This window comes from Clinocottus analis, unplaced genomic scaffold (genome assembly GCF_023055335.1).
Source record: "Clinocottus analis isolate CAN_PGR_092001 unplaced genomic scaffold, fCliAna1.0.p SCAF_25, whole genome shotgun sequence".
Classification (NCBI taxonomy): domain Eukaryota; kingdom Metazoa; phylum Chordata; class Actinopteri; order Perciformes; family Cottidae; genus Clinocottus; species Clinocottus analis.
The window spans coordinates 1,986,320-2,007,962 of NW_027175987.1; the positions used below are offsets into that span (position 1 = coordinate 1,986,320).

Below are 21,643 nucleotides of genomic sequence, written 5' to 3' on the forward strand. Positions count from 1 at the left end.
TATTGTTTGGTGTGAAATCCCCTTTCACCATGTAATGAAATTAAGCGTGGCCTGTGCCTCTTTCTCACTGCCCTCGTGTTACCTCGGTGTCGTGGGAGTGAATGATGCAATCGCAAACGGGGACACTGTTTGCTGTATGCTTTCTCATGGTCCATTAATATTTCATTCAACCTTTTCCTCTTCTTCTTTCTCTCCCTCTCACAATGCAGAGCCGTATTTCGTCAGCGCCGTGGAGTGGGGACCTCACATCTACTTCTTCTTCAGAGAGATCGCCATGGAGTTCAACTACCTGGAGAAGGTATAGAAGTCCTTCTGATGAACACATGTGGTCCTTTTCCCCTCTGAACTCCCAGTATTTACAGGGAGGAGCCGCTGGTCCGTTCACAGCATCGTATTAAATGGATTGTGGCGGATGTGTGGTTTAAATGCAATGCCGTGAAAGCAGACGCCGCTTTAATATCTCGCTGGTGCTATTATTTGAATGTCAATATAAACTATTTTCCCACAGCCACGCTGACCTTTCATCCTCGTATTTGTTTGTCTGCATATCTAATCCAACAAATCACAGTTTGAGTAAACAGCGCATGTATCTATTAACCTGAGAAAAGACCTTTTTTTCATATTTTCTGCCCTTACTGGAGCTCGGGATACATCTTTATGAAAATATATCAGCATCACGATCCCCTCTAAAGAATTCTCAGTTCACATTTGGGGAGAAGTGCGTGCACAAGGTCTCCATCTTTGACATGTTTACTGAGAGCAGAGTAAATGGTTCCTTAAGCAGCATCCCTGTTGTGTGGATGAGGGTGTTCAAAGAAGCAACTTTAAGATGCGCTGACATTTTTATGAATAATTGATACTAGATTTATCTTCATAAAACAACGATCTGTCTAAACAGCAAATACCATGCAAATGAGTCTGTAGAGATCAACCTGAAGTTGAAAAGAGCTTTTAAAGATAAAAACCCAAAGCGTGCTCCCGAGCTAATCTTTGAGATGCACCTGCCAATCTGTTACAAAAACATGTTGTAATTTCCGATGCCCCACATCTGCTTCTCTGTGCCTGGCCACTCACAGGTGATGGTGTCGCGGGTGTCGCGGGTGTGCAAACGTGATCTGGGTGGGTCGCAGCGCGTCCTGGAGAAGCAGTGGACGTCGTTCCTGAAGGCCCGTCTCAACTGCTCCGTCCCCGGTGACTCCCACTTCTACTTTAACCTGCTCCAGTCCACCAGCCCCATCATCAGGATGCACGGCAGGGACATAATCCTGGGGGTGTTCTCCACACCGTCAAACAGGTACAACACACACGTACCAAAGTGGACTTGTAGGTAAGCTCAGCAGCACACACGTATGCATTTCTCATGCTCTCAAAAAGATCAGAATCAGTGGTTCACAACTTTTCTGTCAGTGTTTCTCCAGAACCTTGAAGCCCTTTTTGTTTACCTATCACATTTAGCTAACTATTTCAACAGTTAATCCATTACGTTCAGCTATATCCATACCATTTGTCCATGACCGTAGATATTTCCACTGTAAGTTAACTATTTTAAACATTTATTCGTTATTTTTAGCAAACTAATTTAGCTTTATTACTTTTAGCCAACTAGTTTAACCATATTTTATCCATTCGTTTTAGCCAATATTTCAGCATCTCATTCATGACTTTTAGCTATTTTAAATTGTTTCTTTCAATAGTTCCTACTTGACACTGCTCACAACCAGGTTTGTGGATTATCTGGAGTGACCAGGTCATGATTTCTGGAAGACGTTGCTGTTAAATGTTTCAAATGCAGCTGATATCTTTAAAACTAGCCAACTCATACCAAAACAATCTCGATTGATAAACAGTTAAGAGGACAAATGTGAAGTTAGGGGTGAACTGTCCCTTTATTATCTGGATATATTTTTGTATTCATATTGTAATTTCTCTTTTTTTTCAAACTGCTCTGCATCAGACACTACTATTTATTACTACTCCACAATCTTTCCACGTACTGCAAAGCAAGAGCAGACCCTGCTTGGCAATCACGACTCCAGATCAATAATCCACCTGTCTGCCTTCAAATAAGCCTTATTTGTGTGTATGTGTGCATATGTGTGCATACGTGTGTGACTTTGAGAGCTAACTAAAGTGGATGGATTTCAATCCAAATCCTCCCTGGAAAGAGAAAAGGGGATTCAATACCAAGGGCGTTTTTTTTTCAAGCAATACGCAGACGTAAAAAACACTTCCTGACATACTTCCCGTGGAGATTGAGATAGACACCCAGTGTGAAGCAGCACTCGCACGGCACTCGCACGGCTCACCTTGGAAACTTGGACCACCGTAGTTTGTTCCTTCACCTATGAAGTCGGAAAGAGCAAGGCCTCCTACTCTCCGGGCAAACCTCCAGAGAAATGAAAGAAGCTGTGTGGAGGTGCAAAGGTCAAGCTCCCGGGGTACAGAGTAATTTAAGACACATGCAGTGCTTTCATTGAGGACACAAGGGCGATTTGTTGAAAGACAAGATGAAATTGAAAAAAGGTGAGAGGAGAGGACAGGAAGGATGCTGCGTGGTAAATGGGGGATTACTGAAGACTGTGGGTATTTGTGCAGCCAAAGACAGCACAAACAGAACACCGGAGAGACTGAACAACAGCGAGGAGGAAGGAGTGTGCAAAACTATTTACTTCGGATCCTCTTGATGCTTTGGATTAGAGGAGCTCTAATGTTCTGAAGTGAGTGTTGAGTCTTATGTTTCCTTTCAGTGGGATGAGATAATTCCTCTTGCTGCAAGTGTAAATAACCCAAACAGTTTCCTTTATCCCTATATGTCTCTTTCCAGACACATTTGGAGAAATCAACCTATTTGTTGAAATGCTGCTCTTTTTTTTGGTGCTATTTTAAACAGGAGCAAAAAAAACAACATGATCTCAATATTCAATGACTGATCAAGAAGAGCATTATAGTGTGTTTGTGGGGACGTCCTTCATGCATACTTTGCATTAGACAAGGATAAAAATGCGGCACACTTTAAATTAAAGCGTTGCTCAAATCCTAGAATATGATTCAGTTTGAATGGCCGCGCGAGCTCTTTGTGTCTGGTCGTGCAAGACGTTGAAGCAAACATATAGAAATACTTCCCTGCTATTTAACTCTGGTCTGGAATCAATACAGTGTCTCACTTAAACGCAGCCAGCAGCATAGTAATCATCCGTCAGTGGTCCCAGCATAATTCCCTCTCCCTTTTAAGAATAAAGTGCTGTCCCAGTTGCAGGACAGTGTCTCAAGGCAGTGGGCTCCCGGTAGGAGACAGGAGAGGAAAGAGGAGGAGGAGGAGAGAGAAAAAAAAAGAGATAAATGCAATAGGAGAAAATACAGAGAGGAGAATTAAGAGGGAAGCGGCAAACAAGAGGGGGAGAGAGGGATGTGGGACTCAAGGACAAGGAAGTGAATAATGGACAACACGTGCATCCCTCGCTCTCCCTGAGACCTTAAACTGTTTCATCAGCTGCATCTTATCTGCACGTTTGGAAGGAAGGACTACGCTGCGAGACAGAGCCACTGCCCGCGGAGACAGACGGATGCAGACGGACACACTTGCACAAACAAACGCACAATGGTTCCCAGATAGCGGCATTTGCGGCATGCCACCGAGGAGAACCAGCTGAACACACACCCCTGCCCGGCTAAACTGCCACTGAGTCCTATTTTAAATAACTGCCGGCCGCGAGAGAGAGGGAGAGAGAGGTCGAGATGGATGGATAAGGAGACGCGTGATGGAGGAAAATGAGCACAAAGCCGAACAAGAGAATGTGCGAGGTGAGCCGCAAAACTCCCACTGGCCCTGTGTGGCCCATTGCGGCACACTGGCTTAGTGCTCGCCAGACAAATTGCTCTGGCTGGCAGCTCGCAGTGAAAACAGCATGAAGCAGGACCTGGGTGTGAAGGAATAGCTTTGCACTCCTGTCATTTGGCCCTGGGCAGCGTATAAGGAACTGTAGTATGGGAATATCTGGATGAAATCAAGGTTTAACTGGAACCCCCCCCAGAGTGTCTCCTGGACTCTGAAGTTACTCATCTCCCCCTGTGCCCACACACTCCAGGGATCATTTTACAGCCACATACCAGCTCCACGAAATGTTACGAAGTTGCTTTTGTGGTATCCTTCAGCCTCTTCTTCCAGCTTCTAAAATCACCTCCAGTTGTTAGTTCCTTTGTGCATCCACCTCTGAAGCCTCAGGCTCTTCCTCTCCAAGAGGGATGAAAGAAGAGCTCGGATTTCCTACCGAGCACCACGTGACTGGGTCTGCACTCAGACTCCTGATGCTCGGGGAGGTCAAGGAGGCGTCGGGAGCGACAGCCAACCGGAACGAGGGAGAATACAAATACGAGACCATCGGGGGAGAAGAAGAAGAGAAAGGAAAGCGCTTTCTGCTTTATTTAGCAACTCGTATAAGTGGGTACATGTCGGAGGAGAAGCGGCGAGATGTCAAACGGAAATGCTTACATCATGCTGCACTGGACTGCTACGGAAAAAAAACAAACACTTCTCATTATTTCTTAGCTGTTGTTGTGGCAGCTGAAAACGTCTCTTGCTGCTGGAGCAGACTGACGTGGGCTCATTAGCCTTAATGGAGCCATGCAGGAGTGCAAGGAAAACATCCCATGCAAAGTAAAGTAAATCTGGTGCATCCTGAGTTTGTTTTTGGCTGTAAAGAATCCCATGTGACTGGGTTCAGACAGCAGGAGGTGCCTCTGGGAAAACACACGGTAGGAGAGGGGGAAAATGAGGAGGGCAAGGAGCAGGAGGAGAAAAGATTCACTGTGCCAGCAGAGGTTTGACACGAGGGAGGATGTACAGATATGCAAGCTATAGTCCCCTCAGGCCTGCACAAGTAGAGAAGGCAGGGGATGCATAGTTAGGTGTCGAGCAAGAGCTTGAGAAATGGGTCTGGGGAAGGAACACTGTGTAGTTGACAGCAGAACTGTGTCACGAGGAAAATACAGAGACGTTACAGAGATGTCCACGAGCCTGGAGAGTCAGGATAGATAGTGAGGAGAATTCCCACAGGGACCTCATGCGGAAAGGCCAAGAAGAAGTAAGGGAAATTAGGTCGCTTGAATACCCCCCCCCCGACCCCAAAAAAAAAGAACCGGTGAAAGGTTTCTGGTATAATAAAATGAAGAAAATTAATGACTGAATAATATTAAAATTAAAGATAAAGGGTAGAAGTTCAAGAGGTATGAAGAAAAAAGTCCCATAAGGTTGAAAGGTTTTAATTTGAAACTTTCTGATGTGATCGGAGTTTTGAGTCTATAAATATGTAAAATATATCCAGCATCTCTGACGCCTCCAAGAGGTTTACTTTAAAGAAGGTGTTTGATATCTTGGAACTACTAGTTGTAAATCTTCGGTGGTTGCCTAGTAAAAGCACTCCCAGCCAAGAAATAGTCACACAATCCCTTGTAACGCTGCAACTTGTTGTTTCCATCCTTCATTTTTCTACGGTTTTCAACGAGAATATTAAGTTCAGTTAATTAGTGTGCCTTAAAGGTGCTGGTGGGCAAATTTGTTTTGCATATGGACAGATTTTAGTTGTAAACTTGCTCTTTAAAACTAACAACTAGAAGTGTAAAAGAGATTAAAACTTCCCCTGACTCCCGCGTTCTTCTGCTCTTCCTCGTCGTCATCATGTGTCCGCGAGGACCGGCTGTGTTGTTCCGGGCTGTCAGAGAGCTTGTTCAACGGTGAGGAAGTACTTTAGACTCTGCAGCGGTCCTCTCAAACGGACATGCTATGCATCTTGCCCGGACAGCCTGTCACTCGACTCGAGTCAAGGAGAAAGAGTGAAGGACGAAAAAAAAAAAAAAAAAAAAATGTCGATGGAGAGAGGGACAGGCCAGATTAGAAAGTAAACAAAGGGAAAGTTGTCTCAAGTGCGCGAGGCGGCTGAAAGAAAAGGAAAAAAGCAAAAGCGGGAAAGGCGGAGGGACTGAGGGTGGAATTGAAAATAATTAAGAAAATTCGGAGAAGGACAAACAGCCCGCGGCCTCGTCGGCTTACTTCTGCGCGGCCCGACACGGGGCGAACCCAGTGACCTGCCGGGGTTGGATAAGGTAGAGAAAGGAAGCCGAGCTGGCGCTGCCGCGGAGCTGGCAGACATGTCACACATGACATCTGGTGCCGGCGGCCCTGAGAGAGACGCACCGTATCGTCCACAGATAGGCCTGCAGCTCCGCCACGCTGGCCGGGGTTGAGTCCCATCCCTGCCTATGAATGATAAGTACAGAGGGAGACGGCGTGACCTGATCAAATGGCACATCCGCGCAGCACGGCTCCCTGCTGCGGCCCAAATCCAGCCTCAGGGTGCTGCCTTGCCAAACAAAGCCTTTTGTGGCCTTCAAAGAGGCACTCAACGGAAACACGACTCGGCTTTTTCGAAGCCTGGCTGCACGGACCCTCACATTACCACTTGGGCGTTTATTTTATTGAAATCGAAAGACAATGAGAAGGCGAGGACCAGATGGGTATGTGTGTGTGTGTGTTTTTTGTTACAGCAAGGCAGGTTGCAGTGACTCAGCCTCTCAGGTTTTTTTCCAATGCATGCGTATCGCTAAGGTATTAGCACTTAGTCACAAGCTCCTGCACCACGCACACCATTAGTCATTGAGGAGGACACATTCAGAGCAGAGTTGAGTCTCGGTGCACGAAGCATGGGATGTTTTTTTAAAACTCATTTCTTATCGCGTCCTGACACCGCTCTCTTTATTTCTCTGTCTCTGTAGTGCTTTCTCCAGCCAAAACATAAAAAGTAACATCAGGCGAGAGATAGTGTGCGTGTTTGTGCGTGTGTGTGTGTGTGTGTGGGTGTGTCTGTGTGTAGTGGTCCTTGTAAACCTTACAACACATCCCGGTAAAAAACCCGGTGTACCTCGAAGGCTGTTTAACTACTCGTGAACTCAGCAACAGGGAACAGAACATCTGTTCCAAGAAGTGTCCATAGCGCTCTCTCTCTCACACACACACACACACACACACACAAGTGCACACGCACACACACACACAACAGAAAGACAAAATATTCAGTGACTCATTTCCTATTTCGTTTCATATTCCAGGAATTCCAGCCAAGATCTTTTCATGTGTCAAATCGAGCTATTGCATCCGCTGCCTATCTATTCTTCGCCCACGGAGATGACAGCATCTATCCCATCCAGCCTTTCTCTTCATCTCAGTAACAATTTCCTTTGTGTTCAAGTTTTGAACGTCAAATATATGAACAGCCCAAATCCAATTTGTCATCTTCGCTGGAAGCCTGTCCCTTTCGCGCTCTCCCGATTGACTTTCCACATTTGAACTTTTCCCTTTAATACATTTCACAGTCTACTTTTCCGTCTTGGTGTTATCTACCTCTTCTTTTCACGTTCCGACACTTATTCTTTCGGCACTTCTGTCGGAAAGGAAAGCCCACTTGACATCGGATTGACAGTCATCTTGTGTCAGTTCAAAGTGTTTTATCAATTGACGCTCTCTGTCTCAATCCAGCTCTGTCTCACCTCTCTGTCTCACCTCTCTGTCTCACCTCTCTGTCTCACCTCTCTGTCTCTGTAGCATCCCCGGTTCGGCGGTGTGCGCCTTCGACATGGAGCAGCTGGCCGGGGTGTTTGAAGGGAGGTTTAAGGAGCAGAAGTCACCCGAGTCCATTTGGACGCCCGTTCCAGATGAAGTCATCCCGAAGCCAAGGTGCAGATGGCTTTAATTCATGAATGCACCGGCATTCAGAGGACTCTATTATGAACAACACATCTTCAAGTCACTCATTAACTGTCCTTGAGTGGTGTTTTTATTTATTTATTTCACGGCAAAGTTAAATACACTCCACGCAAGCAACAATACTTAACGTTTCAAAACTCATGTGGATGTCACTCAAGGACATTTTTACACCCAAAAATATTTACACGGGGAAACAAGTTGATTAAACGCACGTGTAATGTAGAACGCCGGAAGATTATGCACATGATATTACAGCCTGTACATCCTTCTGAATATTGCATGGTGGTGGGATGTATGTATTTCTCAAGGATACAACAGATCGCTCTTCTAATCTCAAGACATATTGCATTCAAATATTCCATCACTTGCCAAATACTTCAAACATGAGGTTCTTATAACTAAATCAAATCAGTGTCTTGTTGAAACTGTGGTATGTGCCAGCTACTCAGACAGTCTAGACTACATAATTATATATCTATATCTTTACCAAGGCCTGAAGTAGTCATAAAAAAAAGGACGCCTCTGTACTGTCTGCTAAACATGTTCTGAAACTTGCCCTCAGACCCGGTGGCTGTGCCGTTCAAGGTTCCCGGTTCAACTCCTCAAACTCGTTCCCCGATGAGATGCTCAACTTCGTCAAGACCCATCCTCTGATGGATGAGGCCGTCCCGTCACTGGGACAAAGACCCTGGATTGTCAGAACCATGGCCAGGTGAGCCTGAGCCCAGATTGTGACAGGCAGTCCAAACGCCAGCACCGTCTCCGGGTGACATGTCACTCAGAGACTGGGAAAGAGGAATATCTGAGAAAGCTGCAAAATGTTGGTGCAATATATTTAACTAAATTGTTATTACGGTTATTTTTTAGATTTCTTAAGGCTAGGGAAAGTTCACAGTCTTGGTAAATGTTAAAAAAAAGTCAAACGTTAATTATGTTTCCATCAGGACATATTTAGCAAAACAAAATATTAGCACGGAAACATCATTTCGGTGCAAAACATGATGAGTTTCTGGTGAGTTTTAATCAACCTTTGCATGCTGGCAAGTCTGCTAAATGTGTTTTAATTTAATGGGTTACGTGAAGTACATTCAAATGAATTCACGATTTTAAGACTTTTTTATTTGTTCTGAAAGGGTCTGAAAATGAAAACAAGACATTTTAATTTGACTCAACTTAATTAGGAGTGTTGCAACACTTAGTCAGTTAGTTGTCTAACTCAATTTGTTAAAAATTGTGATCACATCTCTGGTAAACATACCATTTAAAGTGGTGCTTTTGCATAATTCTTTTGCAGGGGAGCATTTTCGTGATCTGTCTTTTTAATGAACTATTTGATTAGTCGACAAAACCAAAAGAGTGTTGGTTGACCAAGATTTGCTTTTGGCTGAGGACACCCATAAAAATGTGTAAAATATACATATTTACATGAAGTCAGTGATCAAATAACCCCACCGAACCCCTGAATGATGTTCTTCAGCGTTTGGGCTGTGAACTCCAGCTGTTGAAGCTAAACTGGTTTGGTGTTGAAGCCTCTGGTAGCAGGCAGCAGCTGTAGCACATCAAGTCTCACATAAATGCACACATGCCTCTCTCTCTCTCTGTCTCTCTCTCTCTCTCTATCCTCTATCTACCATATGTAGACCCGCTGCCGACCAGCCAGCAGGGGATTATGGGGACTGGATGTATGTGGAATATTAAACAGCCGACCCAGCGTGGCTTCTATTGTCGCCTATTGTCTCATGCACACAGGACTGTGTAGTGCAGCAACACTCCGCTGCTGTTCCAAGGCCGGCACGTTTACTTGACTGATATTATTAATGACTCGACGTTTGCCGTAATTAGTTTATTATGCAAATGTGATGAGCAGTTTCTTCTCTATGGAATTAATTTATTTTTGCAGTGACTCAAGAGAAAATGGCACATTATGATTTAATTACACAAGAGTCTATATTTCACACCCAAACCAATCACTTGTTGCACTTAAATCATAAATTAGAGCTGCTTGACTACATGCTTTTATCTTTTATGGTAAAAAAAAAAAAAAAAAAAGAGTCTCTAATGAGTCTCACAGCTTTGTGGCGTTAATGCAGTGCTCTATCTCTCCAGGTACCAGCTGAATAAGATCGTGGTGGATACAGAAGCCGGGCCTTATCGAAACCAGACCATCCTTTTCCTCGGGTCGAGCAGAGGGACCATCCTCAAGTTCCTCATCATGCCCAACCAGGACAACACTGTCACCAACAGCAACATCTTCCTGGAGGAACTGGAGGGATTCAACCCTGAAAAGTAAGACGTTAAAGCTAACTGTCAAAAGCACAGTTCAAACATTTTTTTAGAAATATGTGTATTAGCGCTCTTGCCAAGAGTTCGATGAGAAGATTGGCACCATTCTCATATCTGTTGGCACTGGAAACAAGGTAAAATAGCTAGCCTAGCCAAGTACCAGAACCTCTAAAGCGCACAAATTAACACATTATCTACTTTGGTTAACTCCCGAAAGTGTAAAAACGTCACTGTGAGGTTCTTATATAACGTGTTAATTAGTGAGCTCCAGAGGTGCTGATCATTATTTTTCCATTAATCAGAGCCGCGCTTTCTGTTTTCTCTTGTTTCCAGTGTATATGCTAAGCTAAGCTCACCTGCTGCTGAAATTAGCCCACACATTTTATCGTGTGGACATGCGAGTGATGTCATCTTCTCAACTCACTCTCAGCAAGTCAAACGAGCACATTTCTCCAAATGCCAAACTATGTATTTTTGGCACAAACTTGTGCAGTTAGAGAGAGTGATATAAAACAGCTGAAGACATACTGTACAGCAGGGGAAGGTGAGGAAAGGGTTAACTGACATCCAGGGTTGATGTATACACAGCGAGGGGAGCTGGTGGTGTGATAAGCCGAGAAAAAGAGTCGCAAGAAGGAGAAAGAAAAAAAAGGCATGACATGTCCTGGAAACATGATGTGTCCTGAATTATGCAGAAAGCCTCACCTATTCTTCGAGGGATACTCATAATTGTGCAGGAGCTGAGAGGATACAACCCCATGCAGAGAATACAAATGGGGCAAGCAGAAAAGAATAAGATTAAAGGCTAATATTCATTATCGGGGAATCTGAACATGTTCTAATGAGGCGAGGAAATACTGTAGAATGGCAATAAGGTCAAAAAAACATCAGAAAGTAATGAAATGATAAAATCATATTATCCCTCATCTTAACCAAAATTACCTCTTGTATTCAGTCTGAAGCTAAATCATATTCAATATCTGGATCTTGACAAAAGATTGGAGTGGGCTCCTTGTCCTTTCCTAATTAGCATTTTTTGCATGAGGCAGGCAGCTTTCAGGTTTCACTGGATGCCCACCACTACGTAATGAACACTGGGTACAATGCCTTTTCAATCTTCATTTCAGCTTTTGTTCTCTCTTGGGATGCAGTGTTCCACACAGTGGATGGCTGCAGGGTGGTGGGGGGGGGGGGGGGGGGGGGGATTGTCACACAGATGCAGGAAGATTTGGCTGGTGATTATCTTTCACCAAGGCTAATTAGAGGCATTTAAAAAAAAAATGGAACATGTTTCTAAACACGAGCTTCCTCTCATGGTAATTGTGCTCCCTGATATATATATACCTTTTCTTTTTGCAATAAGGGTGGAAAAAAAATGATTATTTCTCAAACCAACTGGCTGGAAACACACTTCCTCTCTACAGTAGAGCCAGCGCTACTTGGGCTGTTCTCATTTAATACTTAATTTAACTTCCATCCTTTCACAGACCCACCAAAATTCACCAATTTGTGTCTCATCTTATTTGTTCAGACTTGACAAAATGAGGGATAGTGATGGGAGGTGAAAATGAAGGAACTGTCTGATAAATGAGCCCTGGTGTGGACTGGAGCCAGTGTGCAAGGGGTAATTTGGTGTGCATGGTAAGCCCAGCAGGAGGTCAGTGACAGTCCGGCTGTCACAGCAGGCACCCGGCTAATCAGGAGACCGAGCAGAGCCACATCAGGTCTTTCATTTCCCCGTTCCGCTTCAGGCAGGGCCAAACCCGACCTCACCTCACGCACACAGACAAAGAGATGCCTTGTGCCCTGGAGTAAACCCGCTGGAGCACAGGAGCAGGTCCACTGACAGTGGCATCTTTTAGGAAGCCAGCGCAGAGAAATCACCGCCTTGTGATTGGCCGGTTGCCATAATGAATCTGGAAATGAGAGAGATCCACCACTAACAGAGCCTGTATCTGCTCCTAATTCCCCCTCTTCCCACCTCTCCATCTAACATAGGTTCTGTTCCTCGTGTTTTCTTTTCACGAGTCTCCCGTCTTTGTTTCTCTCACTGCGTTAGTTGTTTATTCGATTGTTTTGCACTCCCTACATCTCTCCCCCCCCCCTCCCTTTTTCCCTGATTTTCCTGATATTGGCTGTGAAGAATGACTCGCAGCTTGGCCTTAGCAGAATGATAGATTCTTCCTAATGACTGTGGGTCCGCCACAATGTCATTACCATAAACCATCCCGACACAACTGATGCATGAGTGCACATGTGCATAAAAAGGTATAAATCCGCTGCACAAAGGCAGGTCGGTGCCGGCTATCGTAGCTCTAAGTGGCAATTAGAAGTGATTCAGCTGCTGGCTGCCGCTTTTTGATGGCCGGCGGACCTCTCGAACCCTTACGATCAGCCCAGCGCAGATTTGGATCGACTTTGTAACATCTGGCGTCACGGCTACCTCTCATCTCTTCCACTTTTATCATGGCCTTTATTTAAAGAACTGTTCAGGTTTGTTTCTTTCACGCCGAGTCGTGAGGAATACATTTTTTTCCTGCTGAAAGGCTCAGTGAGGTCAGAGGTTTAATGGTCAGTCTCGGTCTGGTAATTGAAATTGCCTCACGCGGTTGTTGTTTTTTTTGTGCGTTGTGTGTGTGTCGCAGGTGTGCTGAGGACTCTCTGCAGGCCAGGCAGCTGTTGTCTCTGACTCTGGATCGGGTTAGCCACACTCTGCTTCTTGCCTTCCCCTCCTGTGTGGTCAGAGTACCGGTGGCTCGATGCCAGCTCTACTCCCGATGCATGAAGTAAGTCTGCACCAAACACCGTTCGTAGAGGAGCATTAAAAGGCTGCAGGGCAGCATAATAATAAGTTAGGTTACCATTCAAGAACAACAACTGTCCTTGAGCGTGACACTGAGCCTCTGCCAGCTCCGGGGTAGCTGACCTGAATTTTCCCTGCACTAATAACCATAGTACAACTTAATACCGACTGTCACTGTGCCCTTGAGCACAGTGATAATGTGTTAACTGCCTTATAATACAGAAATGAGTCAAAATGCCATAAATGTGCCAGCAAATTGGAAGAAAATCTAATATAAGCTGTTAGTGTAATACTCTACCATTAAAGAGAATGCTGTTATTACCTTTGACTGCAATTTTAACTTCGTCCTAGATGCACCATCATTTTAACAGATACAAGTAGCTACTGGCATAAGCGTAAAGCATTATATGGTAAATAAATGACAATAATCAACTATAATGAAGCTTATGGGGATGATACGCACAATCTTTTTGTCCATATAAAGATGCACTTTTATTCTTACAGGTTCTTTTCGAACCTGTTGTGTTGTAAAATGCGTCTATGTTTTAAAATGCTTTAATGTCGTTTTAGTAGCTATTGCGTAACGTGGCAGCTACTTTATGTTTTTTTTTTAAAGCGAGCTGGTAGTTTTTCCACCTCACCCTGCAGTTATACGATTATCAGAAGCTCCAGTGAAGTTGTTGTTATTCAGGCAATGTGCCAGTATGAATGTGTTTAACGGAAACCGAAAGAGCGGCAATACCCCGAGTCCACTAATCCGACATAATTAAACACAAAAATGCATATATTCAGAGCAATAAAGTTTCACCTGCGTACAACCACACAAGCGCCAGGATACAGACTCCCTGCCCCTCGCCGGCACACTGACCGGGTCTGCTCTACTGACACACTAACACAAACCGGCGCACACGCCAGCGCATCAGGCGTGCGGTGTGTTCACTGGACCAGGTGAGTCACACGAGCGTGTAATCCAGAGCACATTAAGAAACGCTCCCGTTCTTCCCCAGGTCCGTTTAGCGTGTGTGAGTTCATGGGTTTGGATGAGGGGCCGAGAGTTAATGTTTCGTATGTTCGAGATTTCTTTGTCGCGCTTCAGCAGCTTCAGGTCGGCTTCTTAACTCTTGAAGAGGGTTTGTGAGTGCTCCCTCTCCTCACAGCCTTCAGCCCACGTGGTTGGCTTTTTTTTCTTCTTGAAATCTTTAATAATTCAACGGTTTACAGTCTGCTTTCCAATGCATGCAGTTACAGATTGACGTTTTAACCTCATTTGACCCCACTTGCACACCCGTCATTAAAGCGTAATGTTGTGCAGTTAACCACGGATGTCAGAGGTTTCACATTTTATCAGTCAACAACAATGAATCCATTTTAGGCTACTTGACATCTCTGCCATCCATTTTCTGGTACTGCAGGTTTTTAGATTGGTTCCCTTTTATGCGCACAGTAATTTCTATTCATGATGCTCGTATGCTTTTAAAAATGGACTTAGAGAGACTTGTGTTTGTCTTGAGATTCGTAATCCTTCACGGTGAACACCTCTGAGTTTGAGTATGTTTTTAATTCAACCTCCGATTATCATTCTCGTCGTGAACAGAGAGCATTTCATTTCAAAAACTCTCTGTTGCGGCAGTCAAGGGCTTTCTAACATCTGATGCTTAAGAAGTGGAGTGGAAATATACGTCATTCGTGAACCATGTTGTCTGAAAATCAAACTCAGGAGACAAACGCCAAGCAGCTCGAGCACCGTGGAGTTCTTGCATATCACAGGTTGCTGCTGCCGGACAGATCGAATCCCAGAACGTCTCGATGTTCTGAACCGAGTTTCAGGCGAAGAAATCTTACATTTTAAGTACACTACAAAGCTTCTCTTCATCTCCATCTTCGACTTAACTTTCACGCTTCATTGAGAGGACTACCTCAATTAAAGGGCCAGTGTTCAGCATTTCACAGGATCCACGAGCAGAAATGAACTATAACATCCGCATCGGTTTTCCCTCGTGTTTAATCTCCTGAAACTAAGAATCGTGGTGTTTTCCTTGAGCTCAGACTGAGCCGTTCATGTCGATAACAAGTGGGTTATGGAGTACGACATGCTGTGCCGCCTCGTTTCCACAGTAGCCCGGCACGGACAAACCAAAACGCCGGCCTTTGACTCCTTTGCGTTACCTGTAGGCCACAGTAGTTGTCCGACAGCCTCGTGAAACTGTGGTAAAATGAGCAACAGGGTGAAAAACAGTGGTGTCGCCACCCGAGTCACGTCGTTATTATGGTGTGCGGACGGCCTCGGAGCGAGGCGAACGGCGCCACCAGAGTTTTGTACCTCGTGGCTCTCTTTTGCCGCAGACTTAGAGAGGGAGGAGACCATCAAGGCTACGCAGTTAGTTACAATCTTCAAACCACAATCAAATGCCACCAAACCCGAGATACTCTCCCTTTAACTAACAAGAAAGCATTTGAAATCCAATCTGTTTCTGCACTCAGCTCCGTGTCCGCCCTGCCCAATATTGAAGTAGATGACAAAATATTCCCTGTGATGAATGCTATCATCAAGCAAGTTTCAAGCCTTAAGAAGCTTGACATGAAGAGCTTTCTTGGATGTTGGAAATAAATATAAAAACTCTGCTATGATTTGTAGTTGATGGGCTCAGATGTGCAAAAATAGTTAATATGAGATCTGACAAGATACCCTGACTTCTAGTATAGACTCATTGGCTGATCTAATATTACATAATTTCATCAGAAATGAAGATACCGGGAGTTACAGCCCTTATAGAACATTTGAAAGCGATGATCAGTGCTTTACATTGAAGTGACATAAAGTCATTACAAGTGAAATAGTGATTATTTGCGGTTCATTGGGTAACTTTTGGTTCTCTGCAGGAACTGTATCGCCTCCAGGGATCCTTACTGCGGCTGGACCAGAGGAAGCACCTGTTCTTTCCTCAGACCTGGGACCAGGTATGACACCTCTCCGTTCGTATTTTATTGCTTTCGCGTCATACCGGGCACAGTGCCTGCCCCTGCTGCCACTCTGGTCTGGTTTATTCGTGGTTTGTCTTTAGGTCCACGTTCTGGTTTACCGCCTTTCTCTGTTCCCTCTCCTTGATCTACAGGTGATTTTTTTTTTGTCGTCGTCTTGATTTGATTTATTTTCCCTTTTATCGTCGCTCTCAAGGTTATTCTTCCGACAGCACACCTTACAGTAGCAGACCACCCGTAGAAACGGCCCATATATTATTTATCTGGCTTGGAAGTCCTTGGTTCTATCAGACTACTTGAGCATCTGAGTAACATCTGTGCCCTCTAAGTAACCTGTCACACAGTCTGCCCTTTGTACATTATTGATTCAAGATGTCTGCTGCCGCTGTTAAACACTACTGTGTTCTTTCACTCAGCTTTTTTATCAGGTGGTGGCCATATAACACTGTGTGTGTGTGTGTGTGTGTGTGTGTGTGTGTGTGTGTGTGTGTGTGTGTGTGTGTGTGACTGAGAGCAGAGTTTAGTGTTTGTTTCTCTGTTGTGCAACGCTGTCTGTGTTATGCATGACGTACCCAGACACAGTGTCGTCGGGATGTGTGTGAATGTGAGTGTTTGTGTGACCTCTCTCTCTCTCTCTCTCTCTCTCTCTCTCTCTCTCTCTCTCTCTCTCTCTGCTCGCCGCTACTGAATGCAGCGGCCTGTCTCGCTCTCCACCAGTCGTGGCTGCCTCCCTCCGGTGAAATCAAATCTTTCTTTAGTCAGGCTGCTTATTGAATTAGGCTTTCCAAACACAGGTGTAGTGCCAGCAGAACAGACAACATGGGTCTTTAGACCACCTCAGGCTGCCTGCTTATACTATTAAAGGCCTCTGTGTTGGTTTTGATTTGATTTACCAAGGGCGGTCAACTCTGCAATCGATTTTGCATTGACTTACTGCGGATTTCCTCTTTGTGGACTAAATGCAACCTCTCTTTGCAAACTGACGCCAGAGGAGAGCTCAGCGGTTGGTGTTATAGATCTAATTTAGGCACTTTCTGAGGGAAAGAAGTTTTGTATCCCTCAAGAAAACAATAGTGTGAGAAATACTTTTATAGTTGTGTTTTTTCTTGCTGTATCCCAGAGTGTTATTACTGAACCGCTAAACAAGGTGTAACAAAAACATTTCTCACCTCCTTTTTTTCTCCCAGTGGGAATATTGTCGCCGTACAATTGCTTTTCCATTTTGTTGGTGTTTTGGCTTTACAGCTGATTCATTTTATCGATGTCTTGGATTCTAATTTGAATGAAACTTGTTGTGTTACACCTTGATTTTTAGATAACACATGTTATTGAATGCCCTTTTTAGTGGTGCCAGTAGGCAGTTTTTTTATACCTGAAACAGATTCTTGTTAAGCTAAGCTAACTATGCACACACAGTATTTACCGTACAGATGTGAGAGTGATGTTGAGCTTCTTAAACATCTCTTTTAATACAATTTTTGGGTGAAACGGTAGATTTTAGGGTGGAAGGTAATCTTTGCCAGCATGAAAAGATTACCGATGTTGGGCCGTTTCTGAGGAAGGAAAGTTTTATATTCTTTATGAAAAAGGTTGTGGCTGTTGTACTGGGAGGAAACATGGGTTTATGTGTGGTTTCATTGTTTTGTTCCAGAGTGTTATTAACATACTGTAAACGAGGTGACACAAAACTTTTCTCACGTTTTGCTTCTGCCAGTGAGAATATTTTGACTGTTTATCTGAGTTTTTAGGTTTTCACTCTCTCTTAATTGCAGCATGTTATGTCAAGGTGTTGTAGCTGGTTCACTGTGTGGCTATATTTCCAAATCAAACTGTGATTTATACTTTATTAGATTTGCTGAGCTGCTCCACCATTGTTTCCGCGGAGCCTCTGGCAACTGCTGAAGTGACCCCTGGGGTTCAAGTAGTCCTGGTCGGCAATCATTACTGTTAATACGCGAGCATTTCACACGAATACACATGTGGTCTATATCACGCTCCTTTTTATTATGAGGGTTTTAAACTTTGGGGAAATGTGATGGAAATAACAAAACACTGTAAAAAAAAAAAAAAATCTAAAACCAACAACACACAGGCGCACACACACACACACACAGACAAAGCTAATGTATACAAAGTAAATGACTCACAATCCCTGAGAGGCAGCCAAGTGAACACAAAACATTATTCCTTATTAAGGTGACAACCCGCTGTTTGTTCACAGAGCACTTGGACTCATTTGTCACGGGGACTTCTAGGCATTAAAAGCACAGATGTTGGCTACGATGCTGCCTGAGCCTTTAGCTAATTACAAAATACAGACTCCTCAGTCACTTTCTCCCAATGAGCCTCTTGTTTTTGCTGTTGTTGCTCTGGTTCTTCAAGGGTTGTTCGGAGGCCAAACGGTGGTTTCGGTGGAACAGCGCTATTTGGGGGACCAATGTAGATCTTTAAGTGGTCATTTACTTCTGTGTGGAGGATTTCCTATTTAATCTGAAGTGTTGTTTTGCATGGCTCATGTCCACAAAAGAGCAAGCAACACGCGTTGTATCCATTGATATCAACCAGAATGTCAAGCAGGCCAATGCCTCTTGCAAGTGAAGAAAGATGCATTTCAAACATGCTTCACACCCCGAAGGCTTGTAACTTTGAATAAGCTCCCATTTCTCTAAATGTTCCTTAAATTGAGCTTGCATCGGGTCTCTAGAGCGTGTCTGCTGCCAAGTGCTCACTGATGGATCCTTACTAAATCAAGTCTTAGGAGTTTGATCACGGATATGAGTTTAGTCTCCGTCGGTTAGAGTCTAGTTCATTCGGAAAAACGATGTCCTGGAAACATCAAAGTATAGATCATGCACTTAAGTCAAAGGAATTGTTTATTAAAGGAATAGCTCCACATTTAAGGACGCAAATTTAGCTCGACCTCTTTGTGGCGAGGAGACAAATGAGCTATAGCGTGTTTATTATGGACCTTTTCGAGGTGCTGGTTGGCAGAATGTTTTTACCTAGACAGATTTTGGATAGTTGTTTCCTCTCTTTCTGAACTATCGAGTATTTTTTAAGACACACAATTACCAACGTGTTAATTCCACATGGTCATTACGTATAGTGATGATTAGCGTGCGTGTGCACGCGCGTGATTGCAGTTTTCCCACAGCAGATATCCAATCATTGAAACCAGAATGAAAACCTTGTGTGTGTGTCTTATTTTGAAGTGGATTGGAAATGTATTACATTATATAATCATGATTGCAGTGCACACACATACACACAGCTTTTTTTTCCTGCAACTTGGTTCTGTTTTTCCCTGATATGAGCCATGATTAAGAGCCGTTGTGGTTTTCTTTGCGAGCACCTGGTCTCAGCGCTGTTCTCATTTCCTTCTGCTTCCTCACCTCATCATATGTTTTTGTCCTTTGAGTTTCTGTTGCTCCCCTGTTGCCTGAATGGGAAATGAGTTTTAAAGCTCCAGGATAGACTTGTAGAAATGCGATATGTGGGACTTTCCGTGGAATATGAACGTTTACTTTCATGACAGGTGACCTTTTATGATGATCTTTATAATTTGCAGTATATTTAAACAGGCTCCACAACTTAAGTTCCATATTAATGATTAAAACATATTTCCCTTCTCCATCTCCTAAAGAATGAAAAACAATGAGTTCATATTTACGCCACAAATCCAATGTGAAGACAAGAATGCTGACCTAAAAATACTCCTAATTCAATGCATTAATTCACATAATTAATGCCCCTGCAGGCATAAGTGGTTATCTTTGAATTATAATGGTGATTATTGCGAGAAATTACGCCGCTCAAGGGAGCTCTAATGCTGTTTGTATTATTACAATTTTTCTCACTTTGTCAAAATAGAAACAATACAATCAAAGTGTTAACGGAGCTTATATATATATATATATATATATATATATATATATATATATATATATATATATATATATATATATATATATGCTCCCTCACAGCTTGTCCTCTGCTGTAACATTGAGAGCGATTTCCTCTATCGGAGAGGATCTGTGCTGTGTGTCGGTGGCCGTGTCGCCGGGCCGCCGTGTCCTCTGATTAATGACTGTGTCTCTTCTCCTCTGCAGACTGCCGTTCGAGCAAGATGTCGAACAGGGAAACGTGGCCCACTTGGGTGACTGTGACGGTAAGAGGAATGACGAGTCCGTGTGCGTTTGCCCACAAGCGTGAAAGCTGGTAGCTCTTTTGTCTGCGCTACGAGCCTTTACGTAACGAGCGTATCTTTAGGGTACACACCAATACGGTCAAAAGGAGAGGAAGAGCTCGGTAGTTTCCATTCATACAGCGGAAATCCGTAAATAAACACAGCGAAAAGTCCCAGTCCTCCTCGGTGCTCTGTTGTTTCTCACTCCTCCCCAGAGGAACAACCAATCTCGAACATGAAGACGGTCGGCTAGTCTCGTTTTGTCGAGCTGGCAGGAAAATCCCTGTGTATGTTTTGAAGCTAACTTTGTTCTTCCAACTGTTTACTCTGTCCTCACTTGTATACTATCTTTGCTTTGGTCCAGTAGGTTCTGTTTCAAATACATGTGGTTAATTATATTACACTTCAGCTTGAATTCGCCTTGATGTTTTCATTTCTCTCTCTCTCTCTCTCTCTCTCTCTCTCTCTCTCTCTCGCTCTCTCTCTCTCTCTCTCTCTCCATATCATTATGAAAATAGAGGGGGTACACAGCAGAGCGAAAATCTCTATTCCAGATACACAGAGGTTTTGGATACTCCCACGACGCCCCGCTCTCTTTGATCTGAGCGCTAATTCCAATGCGTGCAAATTAATCCCTCACTTCGGAAAGTTCCCCGAGTTCATGTGCCATGCTCCCTGAGAAAAGAACAGATAAATATTGCATAATCAGAACCCACGAAACGGCTCTAATCCCGTTTCAGATGGGCGCTCTGTTTGATGCTGCTCTCTCACTTCAGGTCCTCTGACCACCAAAACCGTAGGGGGGCGCGAGAGGGGGGGGGGGGGTCTGTGATGGCTTGATGCTCACTCTATGCATGGGGAAGTTAAGATAGTATCCGCCTTTATTGATCACATGTGTAGCCCCATATAGAACATGTGCTGGGGGGGGGGGGGGGGGTAGCCTTGCTTTGAAAAACAGAAAACCCATGATCTTCCAAAGGGGTTATTATATTTTAAACACAGTATGTATGTGTCCTGCATGTATCCTGCTTTTGACTCCTGCGAGTCAGTGTTTGTAAAATATCACAAACTGGGAGAAAAATCTGATACTTATTCTCCGCAAGGGGACTAGACTCCCGCAAATGCTGCGCTGTGCAGGAAGCTTGTAATTAAAAATACAGCTTCTATGATCATTACTGTACTACAGCAGCGGGTGAGAGATACATGATTACTCTTGCTCCGTGCTAATGGAGTGTCTTATAAACTCTAATATTGTATCTTCTTGCACTTGTTATATCTCGACCAATGGTGCCAGGTCTCGGGGGTCGGAGAGAGTGATGACACCGACACTCACTGCACACAGTAGATCAGCACAGCGCTTCTTCTCCTGGTGTGATGTCTTAAAAGACTTCTACAGCGATTTAATGTGACATTTGCATAAAGTTGGGGGACTCAAAGCAAACAGGAAGCCGATGAAAGTGCCTTATTCAACAAACGCTGCCTTTATCTCTCATTTCCTGTATTTAATGCCAGGCTGCGTGCACCTGCAATTTTGTGTGAGGTGGAATATAAAAGCTGAGCGTCGTGTCAATTATTTTGGTTGGCTAATCTAAATTCACAAAATAACCTGCCAATTATTTATTTCGGTTCATTGTGA

The 21,643-nt window shown here is 44.0% G+C and overlaps 1 protein-coding gene across 1 annotated transcript in view; it reads left to right on the forward strand.

Annotated features, from left to right (window-relative positions):
- sema6bb (sema domain, transmembrane domain (TM), and cytoplasmic domain, (semaphorin) 6Bb) overlaps window positions 1-21,643 on the forward strand; it is a 119,057-nt gene that overhangs the window by 75,029 nt on the left and 22,385 nt on the right. The window contains exons 9-16 of the mRNA XM_068591207.1: window positions 210-298; window positions 1,077-1,294; window positions 7,595-7,726; window positions 8,319-8,468; window positions 9,863-10,042; window positions 12,685-12,825; window positions 15,723-15,800; window positions 19,931-19,989. Of these exons, the coding sequence (XP_068447308.1) occupies window positions 210-298; window positions 1,077-1,294; window positions 7,595-7,726; window positions 8,319-8,468; window positions 9,863-10,042; window positions 12,685-12,825; window positions 15,723-15,800; window positions 19,931-19,989 (1,047 nt within the window). The remainder of the gene's footprint in view (window positions 1-209; window positions 299-1,076; window positions 1,295-7,594; window positions 7,727-8,318; window positions 8,469-9,862; window positions 10,043-12,684; window positions 12,826-15,722; window positions 15,801-19,930; window positions 19,990-21,643) is intronic.